This window comes from Falco cherrug, chromosome 8, assembly GCF_023634085.1.
Source record: "Falco cherrug isolate bFalChe1 chromosome 8, bFalChe1.pri, whole genome shotgun sequence".
In the NCBI taxonomy this organism is placed as follows: domain Eukaryota; kingdom Metazoa; phylum Chordata; class Aves; order Falconiformes; family Falconidae; genus Falco; species Falco cherrug.
Window position 1 is genome coordinate 16,281,670 of NC_073704.1, and position 26,987 is coordinate 16,308,656.

General features: G+C 36.9%; 1 protein-coding gene across 8 annotated transcripts in view; it reads left to right on the forward strand.

The window, feature by feature from the left end:
* The window catches only part of PDE1A (phosphodiesterase 1A), a 259,717-nt gene that overhangs the window by 92,848 nt on the left and 139,882 nt on the right, over positions 1 to 26,987 (forward strand). The window contains exon 2 of one of the 8 annotated variants that reach the window (XM_055719271.1): positions 9,850 to 9,975. The exons of 6 other annotated variants lie outside the window; for them this stretch is intronic. In XM_055719271.1, coding sequence (XP_055575246.1) covers positions 9,929 to 9,975 — 47 coding nt within the window. In that variant the 5' untranslated portion in view covers positions 9,850 to 9,928. Of the gene's footprint in view, positions 1 to 9,849; positions 9,976 to 13,687; positions 14,108 to 26,987 lie in introns of those variants that run through there. One more of the 8 variants, XM_055719270.1, reaches the window with a different exon arrangement.

The window sequence follows — 26,987 nt, forward strand, 5'->3', positions numbered from 1 at the left end:
GCCAGAGTTTTGCCACATTTAGGTGACAGTAAGCAACTCTACAAACAGGATGGGGAAAAAACTATCTGCTTTACAATACCATGGAAAAGGATCGAGGTAGTAATCACCATCTTGAACAGAAGTCGTGTCCTGCTGTTGTGAAACAGGTAAAATATCACTCTGGGAGATATAATCTCTGCTAGCACTTGTGAACACTGTCACAGTGATCTAACTGTTGCATATCATGCATCTCTTTCCAAACACTGGTCATTGTCTTGGCTTGTATTGTTTCTGTTGGTTGCAAAATACTGCTTATGTATCTGATTTTGAGCTCTACATGCCAGTCACAGTATTATTCTTGAAAGGTTTTGTACCCTTTTTATATGTTCACAATGTCAACCTGAAGTGCAACATTTTTTTTATTTGCAAATCTAACTGGTCAAGAACAAATACAGTCTTTCAGTAGTATCATTCTGAGATACTTCTCCCAGATCACCATCATGATTTATTTGGTTTTGGTTTTGTTTTCAGAGATTCAGACTGCATGCTTTTGTTAATGAATGACCAGGTCTTCCACTTTTCACTCTTTTCAAGAATATGTGTTTGCAGTTTTAAAATCTTCAGTTTTAGATGGAATGCAATTTTCTTCAGCCATCTGCCAATAGTTTCATAGTCTCCTTGCCTATCTAACAGGAAAATACTGAGATGTGAAGTGCATCAGAACCAATTATTCTAGGAACTAAACCTACTTTCAGATTTATATTCTCACTGCTGGCAGCCATTGCTGGAAGAGACCAATGAAGCACTATTTAAATCTGTGGTTATTCCTTGCATTTCCAAAAAGCCTCAGGTCTCTGGGAGCTTTTAATGGATCCCTTCCTGCAGACATGTTCTTGCTTTTGATACCACTTGGAAGTCTAATTCATCATTATTCCAAATCATTATGCCCTCCATGGCTTTGTAACATGAGCTTCTGCGCAGAACAGTCACTGTTTGAATTCACCCTGAACAAGTCCTTGAAAGATATGGTTCCCCAAACCAGAGAAATCCGAATCACAAAACCAGTGATTTACACAGGAATATGAAAGACAAACATTATCAGAAATAGAAAACAACTTGTTTTTATATAGACATATTCCTGGCATTTCATGGTTTTCTCTGTGTTTCTTTTCTAAAAATGATCATGCCAAAACAACCTTAGTAGAGTTTAACTGAGTACCCTGTAACGTTTTCCTTAGGCTATATGATTTTTGTGAAATGTTTTTCTTAATTGTGTTTTTTGAGCTACTTCCTATAATATCGCTAAATGAATAAGTTCCTAAGGGTCAAAGAGTGTAATGGAAGAATTCACATAATCTGGATAAAGGGACAATTAAATAGCATTGCATTGATCCAAGTGAGAAAAATTCTTAGTCGTAATTGACATTTTACTGACAGAAATCATGTGGGCACAGATGCTTGCTTGTATAGAGTTAGGGTGAAAGCCAGTTCATAAATGTCTCAAACACTCTGTAAGAAAGGCTGTTAAATGAACAATTATATTTTAGCACCTAGCATATAGTCATTAATTATAACATGCTCATTTCATTTTACATACTATTTAAACGGTCCCCATTGTTAAATAGTTTCCTGAGTTTATGTATCTGTAGAGCAAAGTCATTCACTTTACCAATCCAGAATTATTCTATTGTATTCTAAAGTATTTTACTATAGTGACCTTGCAATAAATATTGTGGGTTACTTCAAATAAAACTGAAGAATAGGAGCAGCTGTCTCAATCTGAAGATAAGACTTACCTGAACATGAAAGGTTCAACCGATGGGCCTCAAGAAACTGAACAGCAGTATCAGAGAAAGGGCCATAAGCTCCGTATGCATAGTTTGCAGTGAGGCACAGGGCATTGGCAGGTGAGCATCGGCTACTGAAAGATTGATTTGACCCATGCCTGGTTATCTCAGTCTAAGGCTTGGAGAAGATACCGTGCTAAATGCCCTGCTTAGCTCAGGGCTGAGTGGTAGTGCTAGAGGCTGTTCTCTTTAATATTCCTGTTTCTGAGCTAAACTAGTGCTGCTAACCGGCTATGTGGAGGGATGTTGAGCATCTTCATGGCTCGTATTGTTTGTGGATAAAAGGGTGTAATTCCTCACTTGAAAAATGGCAGTGAGCTTTACTACTATTTCTGGAAGTGCATCTGACAGGTGTTACCCAAGTTCATGGCTCTTATAGGGGGACAAGGGTAAAATTCAGAGGAGAATGTGTTTTCCCATAGGTGTATTTCAAGATCCACTAAAACCTGTTTCTTTAGAGGAACAGGAATAGTTCCTTCTGAAGGCTGTCTCACATCACATTTTTTATTTTCCTTTGCAGACGTTCTGGTTAGTTAGGACCTATCCTAACTGGATAGGTCTTTTTCTTGGGAGCACGATTTGCCAGATACAGTGTATTTGATGAATATTGCTCCATCTGCTCTTTGAGGACCACATTGACAGTGAGTTAATCATGCAATGAATGCTACTGACATCAGTGGAATTGATGTTATAACAACTTCTCTCTGATGAGTATAAAAGGCTCTATGCTTTTTCAGAATGTCCTGGATGAGATTACTGCAACTCATGGTGTGAAATACTGAATTGATAGAATTTTGTTTAACCGTGCAGATTAATTGTAATGAATTACAATTACAACCCCATGCAACGCTACAGGCTTGGGGGAGAGCAGCTGGAAAGGTGCCTGGTAGAAAAGGACCTGGGGGTGCTGGCTGATGGCTGGCTTGAGCATGAGCCAGCAGTGTGCCCAGGTGGCCAACAGCATCCTGGCTTGTATCTGAAACAGTGTGGCCAGCAGGGCCAGGGCAGTGATTGTCCCCTGTACTCGGCACTGGAGAGGGCACACCTCAAACAGTGTTCAGTTTTGGGCCCCTCACTGCAAGACAGACAGAGATGCTGGAGTGTGTCCAGAGATGGGCAGTGCAGCTGGTAAAGGGTCTAGAGAACAAGTTGTTTGAGGAGCAGCTGAGGAAACTGGGGTAGTTTAGCCTGGAGAAAAGGGACTGAGGAGAGACCTTATCACTGTGCTTTCAGGTGGCTGTAACAAGGTGGGTATCAGTTTCTTCTCTCAAGTAACAAGCAATAGGACAAGAGGAAATGCCTTCAAGTTACACCACGGGAGGTTTAAATTGGATATTAGGAAAAATTTCTTCTACTGAAAGGGTTGCCAAGCATTGGAACAGGCTGCCCAGGGAGGTGGTGGGATCACCATCCCTGGAGGTGTTTAAAAGATGTGTAGATGTGACACTTAGGGACATGGTTTAGTGATGGACTTAGCAGTGCTGGGTTAATGGTCAGACTCGATGATCTTAAGGTTCTTTTCCAACCTAAACAATTCTGTGATTCTAATCTACGAATTGGTATTGTTAAGTGTGATGGGCTTTGATTACGGTGGCTGACTGGGACTAGTTACATGACAACATATGTCTTACATTTCTTTTTTCAATATTTCATGAATTTAATTCTTATACCAAGCAGTCTGGTCTGAATATTCAAAAGCATAGAGTAGTAAACAAAATAAAAATCTGATAATAGCAGATCCACTGAATGCTTGACATTCCCTATGGCATACCTACTGGGCTTCAGCAAAAACATCAGTTTGTGATACATGTGGTGGTACCTGTTATGGATTGTTTGACTGGATTGGATATTGTCATCTTGGACATGTTAATTCCAGTTCTAGCTTGTCTTGTCAGGATAGTAGCAGAGTAGCTTTAATGAATGTACAGATCTCCCTGCTTAACTATAAATTCTGCAACTAAGTAATTAAAAATCTGCTACTTGGCTATTTAGATAATTAATTTTAAATTAGTCTTATTATGCTTTACTGCTTGACAATAATATGTATAATGAAAGAGACTTACTGTGCTCATGGGAGTGGTATTTAAAAGCTGTTGAGAATATGTATTTATATTAAAGGGAAAAATGTATATTATACATCAGCAGAGAGCTGATTTTGTTACTCATAAAAATTAGATTAGGAATTAATTGCTAGTGTCAAACATTTAATAGGTAGGAGCAAGAAAACAAATGCTGGTGTGAAAACACTTGTCATAGAAGGTATTTATGTAAAAATGACGACTGTATTGCACAATGCAAAGGCAACTTTTACTTTTGTCACGAGAATTTGTAAAGTATATGATGAAAGTGCACAATATTTCAGTGTGCAGACTCAGGGGAGCCATAAAGCTCCTGGAACTCAGCAGAAGAATCTTGCATCTTTGCATTAATGATTCTTATCTGAATTGTGGTTTAGTTCAAATTGTTCTGATTCTAGTCAGAAGGTAGTCATATAACATAGTCCAGAATCATAACAAATAATACAACTCAGCATGTTTTTTGACAGGTTCCAGAGAAAAAGGTGAGACGGAATGGGTGTGAAGCAAAACTGTTCATCCTTCCATTAGGGGATGAGTGGAATTAAGTGATAAAATTCTAATAAAAGCTACAGAATTGACACCTTTTGGGAGGATAGAAAATACACACAGTCTTCAGTTGAAAGAATATTATACAGTAGTCAGTTTTAGCCTACATCTTATTAAAATTATTTTCCAGCTGTTGTCAAGAGGTTTTTAGCTACTGGAAAACCCTTTTCTTACTGAATATTGTGTTTTAATTTATTATTCAATAGTGACTCATGAGAAGTTTTATAGTTCCATGAAAGTCATCAGTACACAGGTTTTGTTAAAAAATCTGTTATGTGTTGCTTTTAGTTCAATTTTAAGACTTTAGAATGAAAAATATCAACTCATTCTTCATTACAGATACACCTACAGACCATAGGTAAGGAATTTAACAATGCCTTAGTGTGTGCTTTGTCTTTTAGTAGATAGCAAAACAGTGCATTTTCTGTGGCTCGGAGCATCACCCATTATGTGTATGTTAAATTAATCTGTAAAATAATTGCGTGAGTAATAAAGCCAATTAGATTATACCAACATTCAGACATCTCAGAGAATTTAACTAGCAAAATTAGTTTGCCTCAGCCTTGAGTTCAGGCAGATTACGGTATAAAATGAATGCATATTTAGGTTTTTTTCAGTTTGCGTTTCTAGTACAGTTATGAAATTAATTTTTCTGAAATGAGATTTTAAATGTATGAATGAAAAAAGATATATTTCCATGGAGATGGGAAGAGAAAAAAAACCTAGGCAGAGACCTTGCAGGAAACGGTGACTCATTCCTTGTTTATCAACTATAACTTTTTGTGTGTTTCACATTCTTTAGTCAGGTTCTTTTTATTTTATAATGCTGCCAAACTTTTGATGCTTGATAAAAAGTGTAAGCACTGAACTACTTCTGAGCATAATTTTTATTTAAAAAAAATGTTTACTAAATAAGTGATCTTCTGACTAGCTCACTGCAGATTAACTGACTGTCAAAATTTATCCAAAGGAGTAACAGGTTCTGAACACACCAGTGAACCCTTCTTCAGGATTGTAACCAGTGATTTCAGTGCCAAATATACTGTATTTCCCACATTACATAATTGTACTCACCTTCTCTAGCAAGAGGCTGAAGGATTCTTGGTTTTGCATATGTACTTTTAAAATTGAATGAGCTGATGCATTTGACGTGCAAAGTTCTCTCATACCTAGACTACAATTATTAGCAGGAGAGCCTTGTTTTACATAGTTCAGTTGTACTAAGAATTAACTTTACTGGGAAGAGAGAGAGAGAAATATTTGATATACAAACAGTCTACATTTCTCCTTTGCTTGTTTTTCTTCTCTGGAAATGCTATTGCCACAAAACAGGGTGAGTTGCCTAATGGGTCTCCTTAAAGTTTTGCTAGAAGAGATTAACTTCGCACTAGTCTTATGTCACAAGTACACATAAATGTGGCGTGCTTAGAAGGATGTCATCACAGTAAATGGAGACTTAGGAAGAAGTGTGTGTGGTTTTGGGGAGATGGTATAGGGAAGAAAATGATGTAGGTAGTTTATATGTAGAATAAAAGATACAACTCTGTGAGTATTCTTATCCTTGAGAAAAAGTATTGTGTATTGCAAAGGTCATAATAGAATCTAGATAGGAAGAAAAAAAATTCAGATCATTACTGTATGCATTATTTTTTTTAATATCTTTGTAAAAGTAAGAAGAATGATCAAAATGTTATTGTGTTAACGTAATAGATCTCAGAGTCATGCACAAGACATTTTTTGTCTATGGCCATGTTACGTATCTGAGCATAGAGCTGAACTCAGAATTTTATTTAACACTATTTGTAAGACTTTAAAATGAGCATCAGATTTCAAAACATCTATGGGGAAACTGTTACTTAAAAGCAATTTTCACAATCAGAAGGCAAAGCTCTGGTGTTATTAGTGTTGCTGTTTCCAAGGAACAGTTTTGTAAGATGATATATAATCACCTGTAGACTTTTTGCTGTTGTACCTTCTTTTGTATCTAACCAATGGATAGTGGCAATGTGACCAAAGAACAAATAGTTGATAGGAAAAGATACTGCAGCAACTCCCGGATACTGCTAATCCCCTAAAGAAATGCATGTGTGTACACTTCCACATAGTTTCCATGTCACTCAAAATGGATGCCAGAAATCTAATAATGAAAACCAGAAAATGTGAAGACTGTGCAAAGACCCAGCGTATTTTAACCAATGCAAATGAAGTGAGTTCTAGAAAACTAAGAAATAGCTGAACTTGGAGATCATGATGAAAGGCAGTGCAAAATACTTTCAAAATCTAAAATGGAAAAAAAATATTAAAAATCTTATTGTAGGTGAAGCAGAATTGCCTGAAAAAAAATCAAACCATTAAAAATTAACATTTATATTTTGCATACCATTCGTCAGAACGGGCCTACAGTTCTTGTTGTCTTACAATGGTTTTTTCTATTACGCATGACTGATGGTTGTTTAAGTTCATAATCTGCCACCTCAACAGAAATTTAAAACTGGATTTGAATGTGAGTTAAGAAGAAAAACCTATCTAGGGGAGAGGTAGTTATGATAGATTTTGTCCTCTTTATCCCGGTTTTTCAGATAAGAACTATTGTACATAGAGAAAATTGATAGAGCCTACCATGTCTCTTCTGATTCCTTTTAGCATAGCCTCTGTCTTATTAAATGCCCGTATATTTTTCATGGTGAACTGCAGTTTAGGAGATAAATTCTTTTGGTCTCATGATCTTGTTGTTGTCCAACAACCATTCTTAACATATGCCACAGTTAGTCATGTTTTTCCTTTGTGGATAATTTTGGAGTTCTAAACTATTTTTTTTTTCTGTTTATTGTACCAAATATTTATATTGACATACATTTTCATCATTATCTTTAAAGAGTTTAGCCATTATTTTTTGCTTGATATTCTGTAGCCTGTCTGTACTAAGTTCTGGGCATTTTATTGCACTTCCCCTCCCTTTCTTTAAGGCATACAACAGTATGTTGTCTATTAGTCAGTAGTTGCTCTATTGTCCAGTATGTAGTTACCGTTATATGTATACATTTAAAAATCACATGGCACATCAATTACAGTGTTTTCCAATAGAGACTGAAATTCCATCCAACATGGCCAATAATAATATTGCACTGGCTCAAAACCAAAGAATGCCATGTTTTGACTTGTGTATCTCAGTGCTAATTTAGCATCATATATCCCAAAGGAATTTCTTCCTCCTTCTTGTTTCCCCTCCTTTCCTCTCCTTCTCATCTCCCTCTTCCCCTTCACTGAAGATGCAGAGTATAAAATCCTAATAATATCAGGTAGAATCAAACAAAATACAACTGTGATACTGGTTATGTTCTTCAGAAGAGTTTTATTAATCAGGAAAATTAATGTCCCTATGAGACACTGTTATTTGTATTATTTGGTATTTCTACTTATTTACTTTGAGCTTTCCTAGGATTCTTAAGATGTAGTAAAATATAAAAGCAAAAGTAAAGGACTGGGAAGCTTCTGAAGCCAAGTTCCTATGCTCCAGTCTGAGCAGGAAACTCCTAGCAGGGAAATTAATCTCCTGCGTGACGGCATTGACGTAAGTCTCTGCTCGGTTTGTGTGTGCATGTAAACAGCAAAAGCAAGAGAGAATAAAACAATTTTATAAATAGTCTTACTTACAAGAGGTAAAAAGGAAGCCAGAACTTAAAGGCCTGCACAACTGTTTCCACAGAGCTTTACCACATGCACTGCAATAGATCTAGTAATGTTTGCCAACTTTTCTGTCTCCACTCTGAGTCACAATTATCTTCAGTACTGTCTAGTTATTCAAGCTTAGAGAAGTCATTAGTTTAAGTTTTAGTGTGTGCTTTGCAGATGTCAACATGAAGTAAACTGAGATTGTCCTATACATTTATGTACACAGAGTGCAGTAAGCTTAATGCAAACCTGGTAGAGCAGTTGGGTGAAAAACTATTCAGCCTGATCCATGACAGGTTGAACTGCGCTGAGGAATATGGGTTCCCATATGGAGAATGTGCGTAACTATAATTTAGCTCTTAAACCATTACACAAACACAGTTCTAGTAGGTAGTGTTCTATATTAAGCATTACATGCTTGTGATAAAGATCACCCTTTGTATGGCAGGCAATCACAGCATCTCCTACAACATTTAACCTGTGTCTGGGGGCAATACAAGAAATCAGGCACCTGGAACATTTTATTGGCTCAGTATAGACAGATTTGGAGATCCTGCATATGAACTGGAAGCTGGTAAAAGGGGTGCTGAGAGACATAGCCCTTTCATTATCAAGAAAAGGCTGCGACAGCTATTCTGTCTTGTAGAGAAACTTTGAAGACCTTCTTTCTGGATGAAGTGACAACGATGGCATAAATGGATTTCACGTCATCCGCTCCAATTTCTTATACATCAGATTTAAATGCTTGGCCTGTATGCAGCCTTTATGGAGTGGATTTAATCCACCAAATCATATAAATACTCTAATAAAAATCCTGTTGGGAGTTGCACAAGATTTTTACTCTTGTAAAAATTTTCCTCTGTGCTTTAGTTAGTGATTTAATTGTATTACAATTCCCTAAATGGTGAACTGGTGCAAGGTACTATGTTGAAAAGTAAAACAGCATTCTTGTAATAAGTCCTGCTTTTGATTTTTATATTTCAAACCTGTACATTTCAAAAAAAGTAAGAAGAGAAGCATGTAGAAACATGTTGTCTCCCCCCCACCTTTAATTGGTCCAGAAAATAAATGGGTGTATGAAACTTAGCTCTCCACTTGTTCTCATTGCTCATGAACAATAGGGGAAAGCCTCTGACCCCTTGCTTTCTTATGGAAGCAGAACAAAGATTATGGCATCTAATGGAATAAAGCTTTAAGTGTCACACTTCATTGCCAGAATTAAGGACCAAAGTTCAAAATTTGCATAAAGTGGCAAATAGTTTAAACAGTTGAAAGCCCAAATGGTACAGTTGGTTGGTAAATGGTTTTGTGCACAGAAAATCCCAAACTAAACAGCAGGTTCAGTTAGATGCTGATAATAGCAGTTGGTTACTAAAGAATTTTAGAACAATGAAGTTGGATGGAGTATTCAGAGATTTACTCTCTTTCCTTCTCCAAGGCAAGGCTAATAATTTCTGAAAGGTGTTTATACAGCCTTTTAAAAATCTACCCTTAAAAAACTACTCATTATGATTCCATGAACACATTGCCCCAGCAATTAATTACTGTCCATTGAAAATTCCTCTTTTCACCATTGAATCTTTATTCATATGGCCCTATGAGCTATTTTGCAGGCCATTATTTCTTGACCACGAGGATAAGGAAAATAGTCTGTTTCCATAAACTTACACCACCTACGTTTATCATCTGGAAGATTTAGTATTTTCTTTTATTTCTCTTTTCTTTAGGCTGTATTATGTGTGACATTCTGCCTTTCTGGATATGAAATGTTTTCTAGAATTCTGTTTTCTCAAGGATTAGTCCAGTATGTCTCTGCTGAATCCAGTTGCCCAAAGCAAGAAGCAATGCTTCAGGTGAGTTATAGGAATACAGAGGGAATGAGAGGTTGCTCCCTTGTATGTGTCCCAGGGTGATGTTTGTTTTTTCATAAGACTGTGATAGTAGGTTTCCTTTATAATTCACTGCTACTTCCCATGCGTTTTCTGAAGTGCTGCTTAGCCAATGGCCCCTTGTCCAGCCAATTGTTCCCACCTGTATGCAGAGCTTAGTATTTTTTGCATTCTCTTTTTTTCCTGAGCATTTATGCAGTTTGTCAAGGACATTCCGAAGAGCTTACTAGCTTAATGCTGTCAGTGCTGGGCTAAGTATAACACTTATTTCCATCCAAGCTATTGAAGAAAATGTTGAATAGCGCTGGCCACAGGACAGAAAGTTTCCTAGGTAAATTATCTTTCTACTTTGACAGAATTGCTACTCTTTTTGTACAGTTTACCAGTTGTTTTTCTGAATTGTATTCCAGCAGTTTTGTAAAGACATTTTCTTTTTTCCCATATGTGGTTGATCATGCATTTGTTATTTTCTTTGTGGTACTTTTCTGTTGCTCCTCCCACCTGTCTATCTTTCTACAGAGATAGGTGAGCCCTTACTTCCAACCAGCAATGCATATACATATCTTCATTAGCCAGTAGATATTTTAGCTAGAAAATAGAAAGAATCAACTGTCAGACACATACAGATTATAGGTTCTTAAATTTACCATCTTAATTGCCCATAGCTTTGAAATTAAAGTAGGAAAAATAGTTACATTTCTAGACTTCTGGCAATGAGCTACAGATCAATAAGAAATACGTGGCATTGAAACAAGCAGAATAAGTGTTTTGGGTTCTAGATCACACGAGTCTTTTGCCTTGAGACATAGTACTAGATATCAAATTACTTAACTATTGCTATTCATCTTCAGGTTAGGGAAACCCAGGTTTTTAAAGTGCTAAATATTACATGCTTTTGGTCCAAAAAGTCTGCTTTCACGTGAACATATGCATGGTAAATAAAATTAAAAATAGCTTGCATCACATAGAAGGAGCAGTGGTCATTGGTTGTGATGGGCAAACAATAGCAATGATTTTTAGAAAATGAATTGAAAAACAAACAATTTAGGAGTTTTCTGATTGAGTTTCATCTCTAGGACATCATTTAAATAGATTTTTACCATTCTAATTAGTGCTGAAAGGTTTAGTCTGAAGTAAGAGGTATGAAGACTACAGAGGACTTTTTAAAATTGCAGTAATGCTTTCAAGCAAAAGACTTCCTCATTCAAATAAAAATGCACCTCTTCAGTGCATTCTGTGGATCAGGTCCAGGTATATCCTACAATTGACTAATATTACTCCAATATGCTCTGATACTGTGATCTGCAAAAAGTTATGTGCTGGTGAATTTCATACATGTGATTTTTTCCAATGAACATTACAGGAATAATCTTAGTGGGACTGAGGCTTCAGGCAGTCTAGTTAATCTAGCGTATCTTTCTGAAATATCCTTTCTTGAAAAATTTGTGTGAATTCAACATGTAGTCATAACTTCTGAATATTATAAGGAAAAAGTGAGTGGGTTGTTGCTGTGTTGAATGAAAAAATCACCATTTTATATTAATATTTTCTTTCGTGGTCTTTTTTGTTAACAGCTCAAAATTCCTTGTAGCCGAAGTAATTCCACTGCAGAAATTTCAGCTCCCCCAAATAGTACTTTTTACAGTACCATGCTTGAATGGAAGTCCCATGAACAACAGTGTACATTAGACTAGACCCAGAAAAAAATTGCTTTTAAGATGCATACTAGTTTTGGGACCAATAAAACTACTAGATGAAAGGTTGGGGAGTTCAGTGGAAAAACATATTTGGTATAGCTCTCACAGAGAGTTTGGAGAATTTTTTTTTTTTCTTTCTTGAAACTCTCAAAAGATATCAGAACTTTTACCCTGAGCTACGTATAATCCCTCTGAATAACAGGACTGCATCAGTCCTATGCACCTAATGTGAAACAGAAGGAAAAGGGAGGTTTCTTTGTCATTTTCAGCTTTCTGTATAGACAGTGAGCAAATGCACTTCAAAAAGCAGCAAATTGTTTTGAAATGCTGAAACCCAGAGCCGGAAAACTACATGAAAAATTACAAATCTTGGCAGGCAAGAGTAAGTAAGATCATGATTACAAAAGTCTTTAAAAATATAACAACACTTTGAACACTGCACATTGTTGAAGAAAGATCTCCAGATCCTTCAAAATCTTGGCAAAAACTAATCTGTAATCTGATAAAGATAATTGTTTTCCTGGTGAAGATATATTTTCCTCTGCTTCTCAAAGGAGTAGAAATGAAGAGTGGGGCAAAGTGAAACTGAACTGACTCAAAGTAACTGGTGATGTCTATCTGATAATTTTTCCTTCAGATAATGACTCCATGGCTGCATGAAGAAAATAGTTTTATCTAGTGTGGGGATCAGTTTCTGGGCCCTTTCAGCCTAACCAAACGTGAACACTCAGTTGTATAAGCAATATATATTAGCTCTAGGAAGAGATTTTACCTGTCAGTAAATCCACTAAACTGCTAAATTTTCCTTCGTGAAAATATCTGTTACTGGAATGTTCATTATCTGTTGTACAGCATTATTTCATGGAAATTTTAATTTAATAATAATATGTGCATAATGTAATATGAACTTTCTTGGTCATATGCAGCCTAGGACACATCTCAGTGTTACTTATCTTGCCTTTTCAGTGGATTTACAGCATCTCTCAAATTTGATAATGCCAGTGTTAGGCACTTAACCGGGTAAATCCATCACGCCTCTCTCCCTCCAACCAACAATGCAATTGCAAAAGATGCCCGGTCTCCCTGATCCTACTTGTCCCGTGTTTGTAACTTTGCCTAGCACATGGGGAGCGCTTTTCCCGAGCGAAGCCACCAGGGAGCTGCACTGCTGGGCGGCAGGGGCGCAGGAACTGCGGCGGGAAGGGGGCACGCGGGACGCGGGCACGACGTGGCCAGGCCGTTACCGCCACATGCACGGCGGGGGCTCGCTGCTGGTTTACTGCTCCGCTGGCCAGGTGCCATGCTCCCTGTCAAGCCCAGTGCCAGGAAATGGCATCTTACCTGAACCACTCATGGCTTCAGTTCACTGAGAGCCATGGTCAGCCGTTTCTGCTTTATAGCTTTGTTTACAGCCTGTGTTTGCTGTGGTTGAATTCTTCCTGATTTATGTCAGCATGATGTCAGAGCAAGCTTTTCAGTTTGGATCTCTGTTGAAACCTTATCTTGCAAACAGTAACAGTTTGCTACTGTCACTATCTGAACTTGGTCATTTTTGTTTTCCTCACTCATGTAGCGTCAGTTTGTTTTATGTGGTAATGGTCCTACTAGCTGCAAACACCATACTCTGCTTCAGCCAAGTCTAGGTTATTAGGTTATGAATGCTAAAAATTATGAGCAGTGCTTTAATTTGCATAGTTATATCCACACATCATCCAGAGTGAATAAAAGCCAGATTGTAAAATAATTACAATCTCCTGAAGTAGAGCCAGCCTCACAGACCAGATCCATCCGTCTTCATTAATTTGTATACAGTTCTCTTACCAGAACAAACTTTCTGAAGGTACTCGCATGGGAATGCTGAAACAGCTGCACAACTTTTATTTTGAAGAAAAAAAAAGTTGAGCCTCGGAACAGTGTGTTTTAAAGAGAGAGAGAGAGAGAGAGAGAGGGAGAGAGTGACTCTGCATTTAAGACTTTGACCAGCATGTGTAAGAAGTGTTCTCATGGCTGGAATAATCTAACAAATCTTTACCTGGGTAGCACTTGGCAAAGCTCCCCCTTTTTCTTGCATAGTTGAAAGGAATCCAGTATAATACCGTGCTTCGATCAACTTGATTCCAGTTTTGCGCAGCCTGCCCGGTTTGGTAGTGCACGGCTGTGCCTGGCTTATGTGGCCTCTATGGCCCTTTTCTGCTCCACTGTCAGAAAGAGGGAGGGAGGCTTCCCCCAGCACCAAAATATCATTCTTTGTGCTCTCTGCAGCACAGTAGCTAAGAACAAGTTTCCAAATTACTCCCTGGTCTTTTTGGAGTTATTTGCTGGAAGAAGTCTTTTCCTCCACTTTAAATGGATGATTGTGTTACCATCAAGAAAAAGCATCTCCAAAGACCGATCTTTAGGTAAGTGATGCTATTATTCCTTTGAACTGAAAATGTTAGGAACTTTACATCCTATTTCTTAACTTAAAGTTCACATGCAAACACTCAAAAAATTGTTCAAGAGTTTAATATCGCATAGGCTAGTAACATCTTAGATGATTTTGATGCTCAGAATATATTTTTTTCACTTGTGCTGAGCCTATAGAAGTTCTTTTTCTTCTCTCTGTCATCTGCGTTCTCTAAAGTTTTGTGTGGGATTGTCTTTATTATGAAAGAGGAGCAGCGTAGCTCTTGAAAACTTTTTTTGCGTGTTTTGTTTTCCTACAGCTCTGCAGTCCCTTAGTGTATTCTGGAATTATAAAACTGTTCAAAAGTGGAACGTGGTTCTTGGTTTAGCTGATTATGTCTGGATGGCAGAATTTTAATACTTGAAATGATACACCTTTCAGAGTAAAGTAGCTCGCTTGCTGAGACATGCAGACAAACCCTTATAGTATAGCTAATCTGTAAGACTCTTCTAACAGGAAGGGTTCAAGTTTAAATAATAACAGGTTGCAGTTTTTGGGAGGTGGTTCTTCACTGCTTCCTACATATGTTAGTTTGATCTATGAAACCTATTTCTAATTATTTTATGTTTTAAAGTCAATTATACAATTCTTTTTACAGATGAGGTTTAGATCTAGTTTACTTGTGCTTTTTACCACAGGAGACCCCTTTTTTCCTTTGGACAGTCCTAGCTTCAGACCAAGTGACCTTGAGTAGGAAATAATGTTTCTAAAACTACTGTGAACAGGATGCAGTGGATGTAAGGTTAAATAAACCTGCAATAGTTCACACTTCTGTTTATGGCTGATGACATCTTTAACAAAACTCCAGCTCCTCCTGGGTGACATCAGTAGGGTATTGTAACCACAGTGATGATGTGACAAATAAATATAAGATCATAGATGATCCCAGAGCAAATCCAGGATTATTTTGTGTTGGATGGCCACTACTGTTATCATATACTATGGGAGTACAGTAACAGTTGTTATTGCAACTCCAGAGTAAGGTCAGACAGGTAGTCATGCCAGGATTATGACCTAATGATGTTCCATGTGGAGAAATCTTTCAGTGGGGTTACAGTTATGGTGCAGAAGGAGAATCTGGACATTAAAAGGTTACTACGGGAGTGAAATGGCTTAATTGTTAACTGTAAGTTTGAATGTCCTCTGTGGATTTGCTGTGCAATTTATATCATAAAAGAAATTAATCAGTTTGCGCTTTATTACAGTGGAGTTAAGAAGTTATTTCACAGAAATCTTATGACTGATGATTAAGAGACATTTGATATTTTCCTGAAGTCATATATTTTTGTTTAAGCTAATAGTTTAATTGAATAGATTTCTGTTTAAATATCAATAATTATTTTTAAGGATCCAGGATAATTTTTCCATAAACTGTGACTTTAAAAAAATAGTATTTTAAACACACATCCTTCATGGTCTTTTGGGAGCCATTAGAATTGCAGGTGGATAAGTACATGTTTCCTGATGTGTTCGGGAATCTGCTATAGAAACCTTCTGTAGCTAGTGTAGTACTGGATAGTTTGCAAAAGCTTTCATAATGGAAGTTTCCCTAAATTGTCTTGTGGGAGTGAACTTAACTCAATGAAATACAAGAAGTTTCAACATTTCTTACTGAAATCTATTTCTGAGAATCCTTTCTAAATACAGAATGGCAACTAACTACTGTTGGCATGCTTAATCCAGAGCAAGAAAACCCCTAATATGGAAAGCCCCCTAAGCGTCCATGGCTCTGCAGTGACTCTTCTGGCAAAAGATCTCTGTATATACTACAGTAAATGCTTAAGAAATGTTTCCAAGGTCAAGACCAGCATAATACTTTAGGCAGCTCAAAGAGAAAGACTATCTCCGTATGCCATAAAGATCCTATCATGTACAGTAAATACAGATGCTATCATAGTACATGAAAGAGCTGGGTTTTGGTGGTGTTGGTTGGGGGTTTTTTAATGTGTATTCATTTTCCTTATGACTTTGGAAATTATTTCTGCAGTGAAAAAGTGTTCTCATACAAGAACTGTGAAGATTTAACCTCACTCCTTTTAATACTGTAGTTTTCTCACCGTGTAGGTGAAATGGTTTTACTGGGCACAAATCTTGCATTGAGATAACTGAATTTTCAGTCTAGTCAATTTTTCCCTCAAAAGGAAAAGAAGAAAATATCGAATTACCCAAATTTTCTATATATTTATATTTACCCCTGTCTCACCTGCAGCCAGCACCAATTGTAGTTACTGTTAAAAATCAGGTCTTTCTTGAGAGCTATGTTATAACTTAGTAAGTACATACAAGTATCTTCCTACTTAGCAAAATTCATTTACAGTGGATCCATACTTTTACTTGAGTTGCCTTCCCAGTAGTGAAAAAAATGGGGTTGAGTATCTGTTCTAAATAATCCCTTCAATATCACCAAGCCTTTTCTTAAGAGTGGAATAGGTATTAATGTTTGAAGGTGGAAACTCAATATATTTCTGGCTAATTTAATTTTTTTTTTATAAGTTCTGAATTCATGAAGAAGTAAACATTTAAAAATACTGGGAACAAAGTGTAACTTTTGGTATTTGCTGTCAGTAGTGCTTGGAAAAAACTAAAAAAATCATTCAGAAATACAACTGTGTAAAAAAAGCCAGTCTTATGAACCATATTGAACTGATTACTAAAGCACATAAATTTGGATAAAGTTTTGTAATTGCATCACAAACTGACTGCCAAATACTTAGAGATTCCTGCATTCCTTAGTATCAAAAGAACTGTATATACAAAGATGTATTTCAACAAAACTTGTAGATTGGGTATTCACTGGCTTTTTTAATGCTCATATACGTTACTGAGGACATTCCATATTTTTATTAAGAACAGTATCTTAAGCATGTTTGCTATAACTGGAGCCGGTGAAATTAATTCAAACAATAAACAAATCAGCTTTCTCAAAGAAAGCAGAGAGCTTCATAACTCTGACATTTAAAATTGGACTGAACAAAGCCATATAAAAAATGCTTTAGGGAACAAAACCTTCCCTGCCAACTGCATAGATTAGATGACATAATAGGTGTTTTAGTTTGCAGATTTCTATGATTTCTGTTAACATAAGAATCTCCACAGTTGTTAGTCTTATACTGAAGGTCATGTTTTTCTGCACTCTGCTTCCATCTTCAGCACTGGTGTGGTGGGTTGTATGACTTTGGTCTTCCTGGTCTTGACTGTGAATGGAAGCAAAAGGATCAGTATCACAAGAAAAGTTGTTCTTTTGGTGTCTCTGCCTTGGCAGGATCCAAGAAATCCTGGAACTATTTCAAGAAACCCATGGTCTTTTGAGATTTCAAAAGGATATTGGATAATAACAAAGAATTTGTTCTTGCTATGTAACATCTTTGTTTTAAGGCTCTTAATGCGTTTAAAAATATTAATGCATTTGCTTCAAAATACCTCTCTCTTCTGTTCTGTACATTTTCTGTGGTCTCATGCAATTTTGGATCAAGGGTTTTCCCTTAGAGCAGTAGTGACAGGAAAATTCAGCGCATGGTGCTGAAAGCAAGAGAAAGAACAAGGTTGAAAAACACTTGTTTTCTGACTCTTCGGGGAGCTCTGTTATTATCTTTTCTGTGGTATCTGCATGTGAGAGAAGCTCCTTGTACTGTTGCTGTTTTCCCAGTTATCTTTGTTCACTATATATATGAATGTTGTATTAACTGTAATTAACTAGTCTGGATCTCTCTGAAACTTTGAAAACTCCTTTACTAAGAAAATGACCCAGTCCAGTCCTTGGTCTCTTGCTTCTAGTCCCTTAAAATATGTATGGTTGATTCATTATTTTATTCTATACTAAAATCAACTCCAAAAACTAGCAGAATCTGGCAGAAACTGTTCCAGCGTGATTTTTACACCACTACAGAGCACATAGGTAATTATATACTGTATATACTGTATAGTATCTTGTAAATGTTTACAAAGACCTGGTTTCCAGGAAATGTTTATACTGCAGTAATTTGTGGAATAAGAATAATCCATATCAATAACTTTTGAGGTTTTCTTCACTTATATGCAGTGTAATAAAATATTAGAAACAGCATGTTCTGCGACTTCTAGACATTGTAAGTTTTTGGCAGAGACTCTTTGTCTCTTGAAAAAATATACTAACAAGTATTTTCTAGCAAAAAATCCCATCAGTGTAATGCCCTTACATGGCTTCTCTTTTCTTTCTTTTCCTTCTTTTTTTTTCTTCTCTCCTGGACACTCAAAATATTCAGGAGTTTTACAAAGTACAAGCCAATACATCCTAATACTATGCTAATGTATTTTTTCCCCTCTTTGTGAATTCTATCTTAATCACTTCAGCCTGTGGCTTCAGTATAGTATGTACTGAACAGGTATATCTGTGTTTTGCATGGCTGTAACTGGTGTTAGCAACTTTTCAATTAGTGTCTGCAGAAAAGGTACCAAATCAGAATAACATGAAGAAGCAGCAACTTTCTCAGTAAATAAGAAAAAAACTATTACCTGTGGACACCCTAGAAAGCAGTAGATTTTAGCTGCGTGGAAGCACATAAATAAAAGATGTTTCCTCCCTTCATTTGTAGTGGTCTTCAAATGGGTCCAAATTATTATTATCTTTATACTGGGTGTAGGGAGTAAGCAGATGTATGGGAAACTTTGCCAGATTTATGTTGAATTGTGCACTGGAATTACCATGCATGTACATTATATATCATTATTGCTAGTGATAGCTTAATTGTAAATTAATGTAGCATATTAATTTAATGAGTGACAATTTATTCCTGTGGTGTAGGAGGTAGGTGGGCAGGGAAGAGAAGATGCAGTCATCCTTTGCTTCTTGCTCTAAGAAAAGGCTGGAATATAAAAGCACAGCACCAGAAGACGACCCTGAAATCACGCTCTGTTTCTTGATTGCCCTTTGCCCTAATGGCAAAGTTTGCTGCAACTTCTGTTAAGCTACATATAAGTCATAGCCATGACCATCATGTTGATGCAGCTAAAGATTTTCTGCCCACGTGCTTGCTTCTGCCCCTTCCTGGGTGGCTTTAATGGCTATACTAATGGGTAAATACTCAATAATTTTAAGCTGTCAATAATTGTTTTTTTAAATGGCAGTACCTTAGAAAAGCTAACATATAAATTGGAAGGAGAAAGAGGTTGGTATAAACAACTAATAATAAAAAAAATTGGGCTTTGGGGGAGGATTGATAGGACAGGAACGTCTGTTCCTAGCCTGATAAGAAGCTACAAAAAAATAATTTGATTGAAGCAAGAAGTGAAGATATTCTTGAGGAGTATCCAGAACAGTATGAAGGGTGTAAAATTTTTTTAGAAATTCAGGCTAATATATTACACTGGTTTTGAGAACCATGACACTTCCAGAAGATGGTGGAAAGGAAGATAACACATAACGCAGTGCATCAAAAAATTTGGACAGTAGGTGGCATTTTGTAAACTTAAGAAAGCAGGAGAGACAGAACAGTAGATTAAGTAGGGAGAAAGCATGGAGACTCCGATTTTCAGACAGATGATACACATTTATTCAATAAGTAGATTGAAAGAAGGCAGAACCAAGTATGTTAGAAATGCAAAGGAAAAGGAGCAAATGTCTTACATGTGCTGTTGTAGCTTCAAACTGTTCAGATACATTTGAACAGCTGTCCAAATGTTAGTATTCAACCCTTTAATCATACTAGAAAAAGGTGAATAAATAAATTTTAGAAATTTCAGCAAGAAAAAAACCTGCTTGAAATTAAATGAATAGGTAATACATTATAGCACGGCATGCTCTATAATATAGGTAGCTTGGCAATAACCACACTGAGATAGGAAATTAGAAGAGCGTTTATAGCCATCCCAGTAATGGTAGTCTAGATTGCTATTGGAGTGATGAGGGGAATGCTGAGTGGTTTTGAGAACAGTCTTGTGAAAAGGACCATTTATTCTGGTACTTTCAACAGCTGAAAAGGGAAGCTTTTGATGGATAAGAACTATTGCATTTTTTGTATTTTGGTCTACTAAACTTCCGGACTTAGGAGAGTTCATTAGTGAGGGTTTGTTTATTTATTTAAGTGAAAAGCATTTTGGTTTATCTTGTTGTACATCCAGTTTTGTTCTGCCCTGGGTTATACTTTCTAGGGAACATACCATAGGAAAAACAATCTTGCCTACATATCTCAAGCTTTTTCTTACAACTTTCTCTTTGCTTTGTTCCTACATAATAAAGAACTGATTTAACACTAACTTTGATTGTAGACTTCTGAAGAGGAAGCATTAAGTGACAATTGATGTGCATTCAGTGATTAACATTTTCATCTCTAAGGATTAGTTTTAGTTGGAATTAATAATTTGCCCTGTTTGGAAGGACATTCTTAGCAGAGTCAGGTTATGCCTCAGCCAGGATCAAAAGGAGGCAGTTTTTCAGATAGTAGCAGAAGAGCAGCAGCAGATCAGGCATAGTTAGTTGCTTTTCAGAGGAGTTAAGAAGGGAAGACTTGAAGTTCTATTATCCCTGAAGAAATAGGAGTGATGAGCAGTGACTGTACAGCTGTCACCTAGCTTTGTAGTAATACTCCTTAAAGAGGAAAAAGCAGTGAAGAAGGTACAAGAGAAGGTTCAAAAGACGACTGATTTTTTTGCACATCCTAGGAAATAGAGCATAATAGGCATTAAAGAAATAGAATTCTGTTGAGATCTGAGGCTGAATTGATTTTTTCCCCTGGTGGAGAATTTTTTTTTCTCCTTTTTTTCTCTGAAAAACCAGAAATGAAAATATAATTCATTCTGGGGTGGAATTAACTTAATCTGGAGGCAAATAGAAGTAAATTGTATGTGCAAGTATTTGGGGTCCTGGCATTGTGAAACATTGTATTGGAAATATGTTTCGTCAGACCTAATAGCCATAAACCCCTCCCTGTTATGCTGCATTCTTCATGTTTTTGAGACAAGGCCAGTGAGTGAAGAACACCGTAAATGAATACGGTGAAAAGCAAAGCACTGACCCACTGCACAGATTAGTAGTGATTTATGTTTTCAAATTGGTAGGAAAAGGAGCGGTAGCAAAAGGTAGAGTCACTGTTATTCCACAGACTTTGCAGTCTTCAGTGTGGTGTGAGAGATTTATTTTTGCTCCTCCCTTGCATTATCCTTTCCTGGAAAGTCATAGGTTTCAATCACCTGGTAAGAATATTCATTTCTCTTTCCCAAAGCATTAGTTCCTACAGTGCCCAGACTACACAGCACCTGTCTTGTCTCAGGTTAGCATGATTCGTATCCATGTAAGAAAGCACATGATGAAAACTGTGGCTTATCCAGTGCAGTGGCTCCATTAAGAAAACTTAAGGAGTTAGCAAAGGCAATATGCCCTGTTTTGCCTGTTTAAGTGATGGGTAGGTTTTACATGTTGTAAAGGCAGTTTTTCATGTCTCTGTGGTGGTGGTAAGAGTGCATTGGCTATTCACCCGGCTGGCGTCGGGGACCGGGATGAAAGCAGGTCTCTTGCCTCCGTATCTGGGTGTGGAAATTAGTGGAGGCGGGAGCGGAGGCCAACTCCTGCTAGAAGCAGTGGCAAAGAGAGGAAGAGAACTTCCTTTGTGTGGTTTTTAAACAGCTGTTTCTATAAAACCAGGCTGAATATCTTCCAGCATAATCCTGACTAGATCACAGGGATCTTGTGACCATCAGTTTAAAAACCAACTAGGATGACTTTCTGGCTTTCCAGTTTGCCTGTGTGCACATAAATGCGCTTGAAGCAAAAGAAATCCTGATTCACCCATGTAGCAGAACCATGTATGCTGGGGTTGGTAACAGTGTTGAGAGGCTCATTAGCATGTGTTCATTAATCTGCTTGGACATTACCTTCACTAAATAGGGGAATGAGAACAGGGTATATCAGGAAGACATGATGTTTAAAATAATGCTTTCATTTTTTCCCTGACATAGATCTAATGTTTCAGTGTATTCTGTGTTTATAATATTTTAGCTTGCCCTTAAGGACCTGTCAGATAATGTAATTAAAACTTGATTTCCAGACCAGGAGAGAGCAGCGAAGAAGAATCCAAACCAATATTCTGTTTATTACTGGCTATTACAGGAATCTTGACTTCTGAAACGTTTACATTTCCATTGAGCAAGGTTACACTTGCAAGCTTTCATTTTAATTCTTCAAAATTTCTCTTCTTATGTACATGAAAAAGGCAGATAATAGAAAAAATGACAAACTGTCTACCCATCTAAGAATGACAACTATATTGGTTTACTTTTTCAATGAATCTGAAGGTGAAAACAGGATCTGGCAGGGAATTAAAAATCATTTATATTTTAGATATTTCTGACTTTTTGACATGACTATGATGCCTATGAGGCAATAATGAAAAAATCATGAAGAAAATCATCACAGCCAAAAGAGAGACTGGGGAACAGTTTACATAAAGCTTTGGAACTGTTATCCCTAAGTATTTTCTGAATTGTGCTCTCAAGAATGATTTTAAAGTTGTTTTAAAAATGTGAGCTGTGATGACCTTTATAGACAACAGTATAGGCTGCATTGGCATAAACCTGTGGGTTTCTGAGCTCAGCTGCTAGTGTGCAAAAATGGACTTACTGGTATGTTCTCTGATAAGAACCTAGTTGGCCATTGCAACACTACCTTTAAAATGATACCACTTGCTTTAATGTTTTTTTCTGGCAATCTGGTTTTATTCAGAGTTTGGAAACCTGAAATTCACGAGGAAAAAGGGGAGAATACAAAGGACTTGAAAGCTTCATGCATAACACAGGATCATCTAGAAATACTAACTTGGCTAATACAAGCAGTTCAGTTATGTCAGCCTTAATTAATATCTTAACTTGTATGCATAAACTTGTATGTAGCCTTAAATAAAACTCTCTGTTTTCATTTATATATTGTGACCTCAGTGTAAAATTAGCTTGCCCAATGTGGAACTAACAGGAAAAATGTAGATTTTCTTCTGGTATCAAGCAGAACTCATTTGCAGCTTCCCTATGTCTCCACAAGGCATTATGTTGTGGAGACATAAAATTTTTAACAAGAAGCATGCATGACAGTGTAGAAAAAGAAATATTTTCCATTACTTCATCTTTTAAGTTTTGAAATCAAGACTATAATACTAGGAGACGTAAGGCAGGAATATTGGATGGTTACAAAAAGAGCAAGCAAAGAAATTGCAAATCATTGAAATATGATTTATTGACCAAATATTTGTAAAAATTATACCCATGGTGAACTTGTGTGATAGGTGCTTTCTGTTTATGCGTATTAATAGATCATTGTACTATTATGAAGAATTCTACCCTCAATTTTAGTCTTGAAGAATACATCCAACACTGTCTATTACTTTTTGTACTATGTTACCATCTAGTAGGCTCAGTCCAGATTCAGACCCTTTTATGCTAGCTAAGTGGTGTACTGATACTGTCATTGCACTTCGATGATAGATTCATAAAAAGTTTAAAATATTAGTAATCTCATCAAAAAAAGAGGATAAATCAGGGGTATGGCTGTAGATGGATGTTAGGTGGGTTAAGAAGAAGGAAAGCCAAGCATGTAGTTGATGCTGGAGGTGGAGATCGGTTCATAGTTCAGAGTGGAGGAGGAGTCAGACCTCACTTTTTAAATGGGGATCACTGCATACTAGTAGTGGGAGGGGAAGAGACTGGGTTTTGGAAAAGGTTTCTTCAGCACTGTGTGTGCCCATCGCTGCTCTGAAAGCTGCCGAGGCACCCCACAAGCTCACGCTGAGGGAGGGCTTGCAATGACTGCACAGTGACTTCTGGCAGTGTCAAACCAGGTTTTGAGTGTTGCTGTTTCCACTCCAAGGTCTCTCCCTGCTGTTCCAAATGTCTTTTCTTCCTCTATACCTTTTTTCCAAGCCAACTCCTTTTGTTTCAGAAGTCTCTTCATAATTCCCCAGTTAATGTTTAATGTGGCTGATGGTCATCTTGCTCTTTAATGTAAACAGTTTTGGGAAAGCACCCTTTCCGAGAGTTTTGTGTATCCCTTCCACACATACTATTTACACTCATGCTCTTATTTTAACAGCTGATGTTATCTGGCCCTTTTGCCATAGGTGGACTCTGCAGACCCCCCCGGAGATGCAGATGAAGAGTCAGAATTTTAAACATAGTATGTCAGCACCAGAACTGAACTTGATGATTGAGTTGAATATGTTAAATATATATAAAAGTCAGTGGCTTTAGTGGCAGGGGAACACTGAGATGCTGAGTAGGAGTTTGTGGAATTGAGAAAGGGAGGAGGATGAGAAACTTTACAGAGATTATGTGAAGTAGGAAGAAGAGAGAAGAATGGATAACAGCAAGATTAAAAGAGGAAGAGGATGAGTAACAATATTATGAGTAATGTGGAAATATAAAGATAAGCAGGTGGTGAGCTGACAAAGAAATTAATGAGAATATGGTCATTTGCAGGTTTTCATGCTTGCTTATCCTTTAATACACCAAACCATAAATTGTGTTAATTACTCTATGTTACCTATAGGTAGACTACAGACAGTGACACTGGTGAAATACATTAAATATTTAATATTGGCCCGTGGTCTGTCTGGGACACTGCTGGTATGCTGTTTTGTACTATTCCCAGGCAAACTTTTTGAAGGTTAATGATGAATTCAAGAGATATTACATTACAGGATCAGATGTCGAGTCATTTCCCAACTGGCATGAGTGAGCTTTGTAACATTTTTCGTTGTTAAAAATGTCTGACTCCTTAAGTGATCTGAAAAATCCACTCAGGAAACACATCCTGGTGGGGTTGGGGTTTTTTCAGTTTGCAAAAATTAAGTAAAGCAATTTCCTGATCACCAGAAATGTTGACATACAGCTTTCCTCTGGGTCTGCATCTAGTATTTGAAACATTGCCCAACATCAAAAAATAAAGTCTGCATCTGAAATCAAGTCAGATGTAGCACTTAGGGACATGATTTAGGGGGACTTGGCAGTGTTAGGTTTGCAGTTGGACTCGATGATCTTAAAGGTCTTTTCCAACATAAATGGTTCTATGATTCAGTTTGTCGGTACTACCATTCTGTTTGTTGGACCTCAAAGGTTTTTAGTCGGTGTTCGGACCTTAAAGAATGCTGCTCTTGCCATGTTGTGGTGGTTGTTTTAGACTTTATAGGTAAACATTTGTACTTTTTGAGGAAATTAGTTTGGTTTCCTGGTGGCCGCAGCTGAGAAGCGTTTTGTGTTGTGTTGACCTTTCTTAAATTATGAAACCCCTAATTTTAGAAAACCCAGTTTTCAAGCACCAGAGTAACAGGTCCTGTTAACCTCTCGTTTGAACACTAATCATGTGCTTTTTTGCGGCTTTGGATAGGCACAGATTGGAACTTTTTTTTAATGTAAAACAGGTAAAATGCATCGTTGTAAAACTAATGTATTGCAGTAACCTTCTCTGTTGATAATGAACAATTACAAGGAATTGTTTCAACATTATTGTGCACCAAATTAATAGCTTCCTTAATGTTGGAGAAAGGATTTTAGTGCTGTAACATGCTGCATTAAAATGAAAATTAAATTGATATTGTACCTGAATAACTGGGGTGTTGTTTCTAAATAATTAACAGTATTTTCTTGTTGTTTTGGAGAAAAAAAACAACAAACAACCAAAAAACCAAAACAAATTACCAAGTCCCTGTAAAAATGCCTATGGATTTTAAACAATTTTCAGCAAGACTGATCTAGCCAGAATGATTGTCCCTTCAGGGCCCAAATTAAAATGTACTACCAGGTCTCCCCTTTTACATTCCATCCTCTTGGAATGTGAAAAACAGCTTTAATGACTCTATTACCTGATGTAAAACCAGATTACATAAAGGTTTTCTTAGGAACCCCGAAGTTGGTATCTTGGTGCAGGCTGAGCTTCGTTCTCCTACTGAATGCTTCCACAACCTGCCAGCTTCTTTGCATATTCTCTGTATCTGTGCACTACAATGAGATACACTGTAAAAACATGCCCAATTTGAAAAGTTTGTTTCCTCAGTGTATGGAGGAATGCTTTGTCGTTAGCTTCTTAGTAATAATTTTCCCATGTGTACCTCTAGCTTTTAGCTTTGCTTGAGAAAACTAATCTAGTTCTTCTATATTGCCCTTCAGGTGGTGTTTTTTAAATTTCTAGGGTTTATTATTGTTTTCTTTTTCAGTCTGTGGTACATCTTCAGCTTTCTTCAAACTGTGATTCCTCCATACAGGCAGATTATTCCAGCAACAAAGTATTTAGGGCTTAGTTGATGGAAGAATGGTATGTCTTATTGTATACACAGCTTTATTTTATATCGCCTCACCAAGACTTGCTTTTTTACGTTATCATTAATTCTTACTCATGTTACCATTCACAGTGTAGTTTCCAGATAAGTTTCTACATTGTTGCTGCCTCATCAATTGTCTCCATCTCCTTTCTATAACAATGTTCATCTGTCTATATTAAATTTTATTTCATGTAATGAGGACCATTTCTCCAAATGAAATATTTACCCAAGCTCCTAGGTACTTGCAACTTTACCCACTCTGGTGACTTTCACAAGCTCTTGTCACTGAGCTTTATTTCTTTATCTAAGAGAATATGCAATAGATCTGAGCTGGTATCTTGTGATACCCAGCCTGAAATGTGCTCCTTCCTCAGCAATGAAACATTGCTAATTATTTATTCAACCAGAAATATCCTCATCTTAGGTAATTTCATCAAAGTTGTATTTCCTTACTTTCTTTATGAGAATGTCTCATTAGGACAGGAGGAAAGACTTTATTAAAGTCAATATATTACATAATTACTTCCTCCTTACATGCTAGACCAGTTAGTCTAGCAAAGA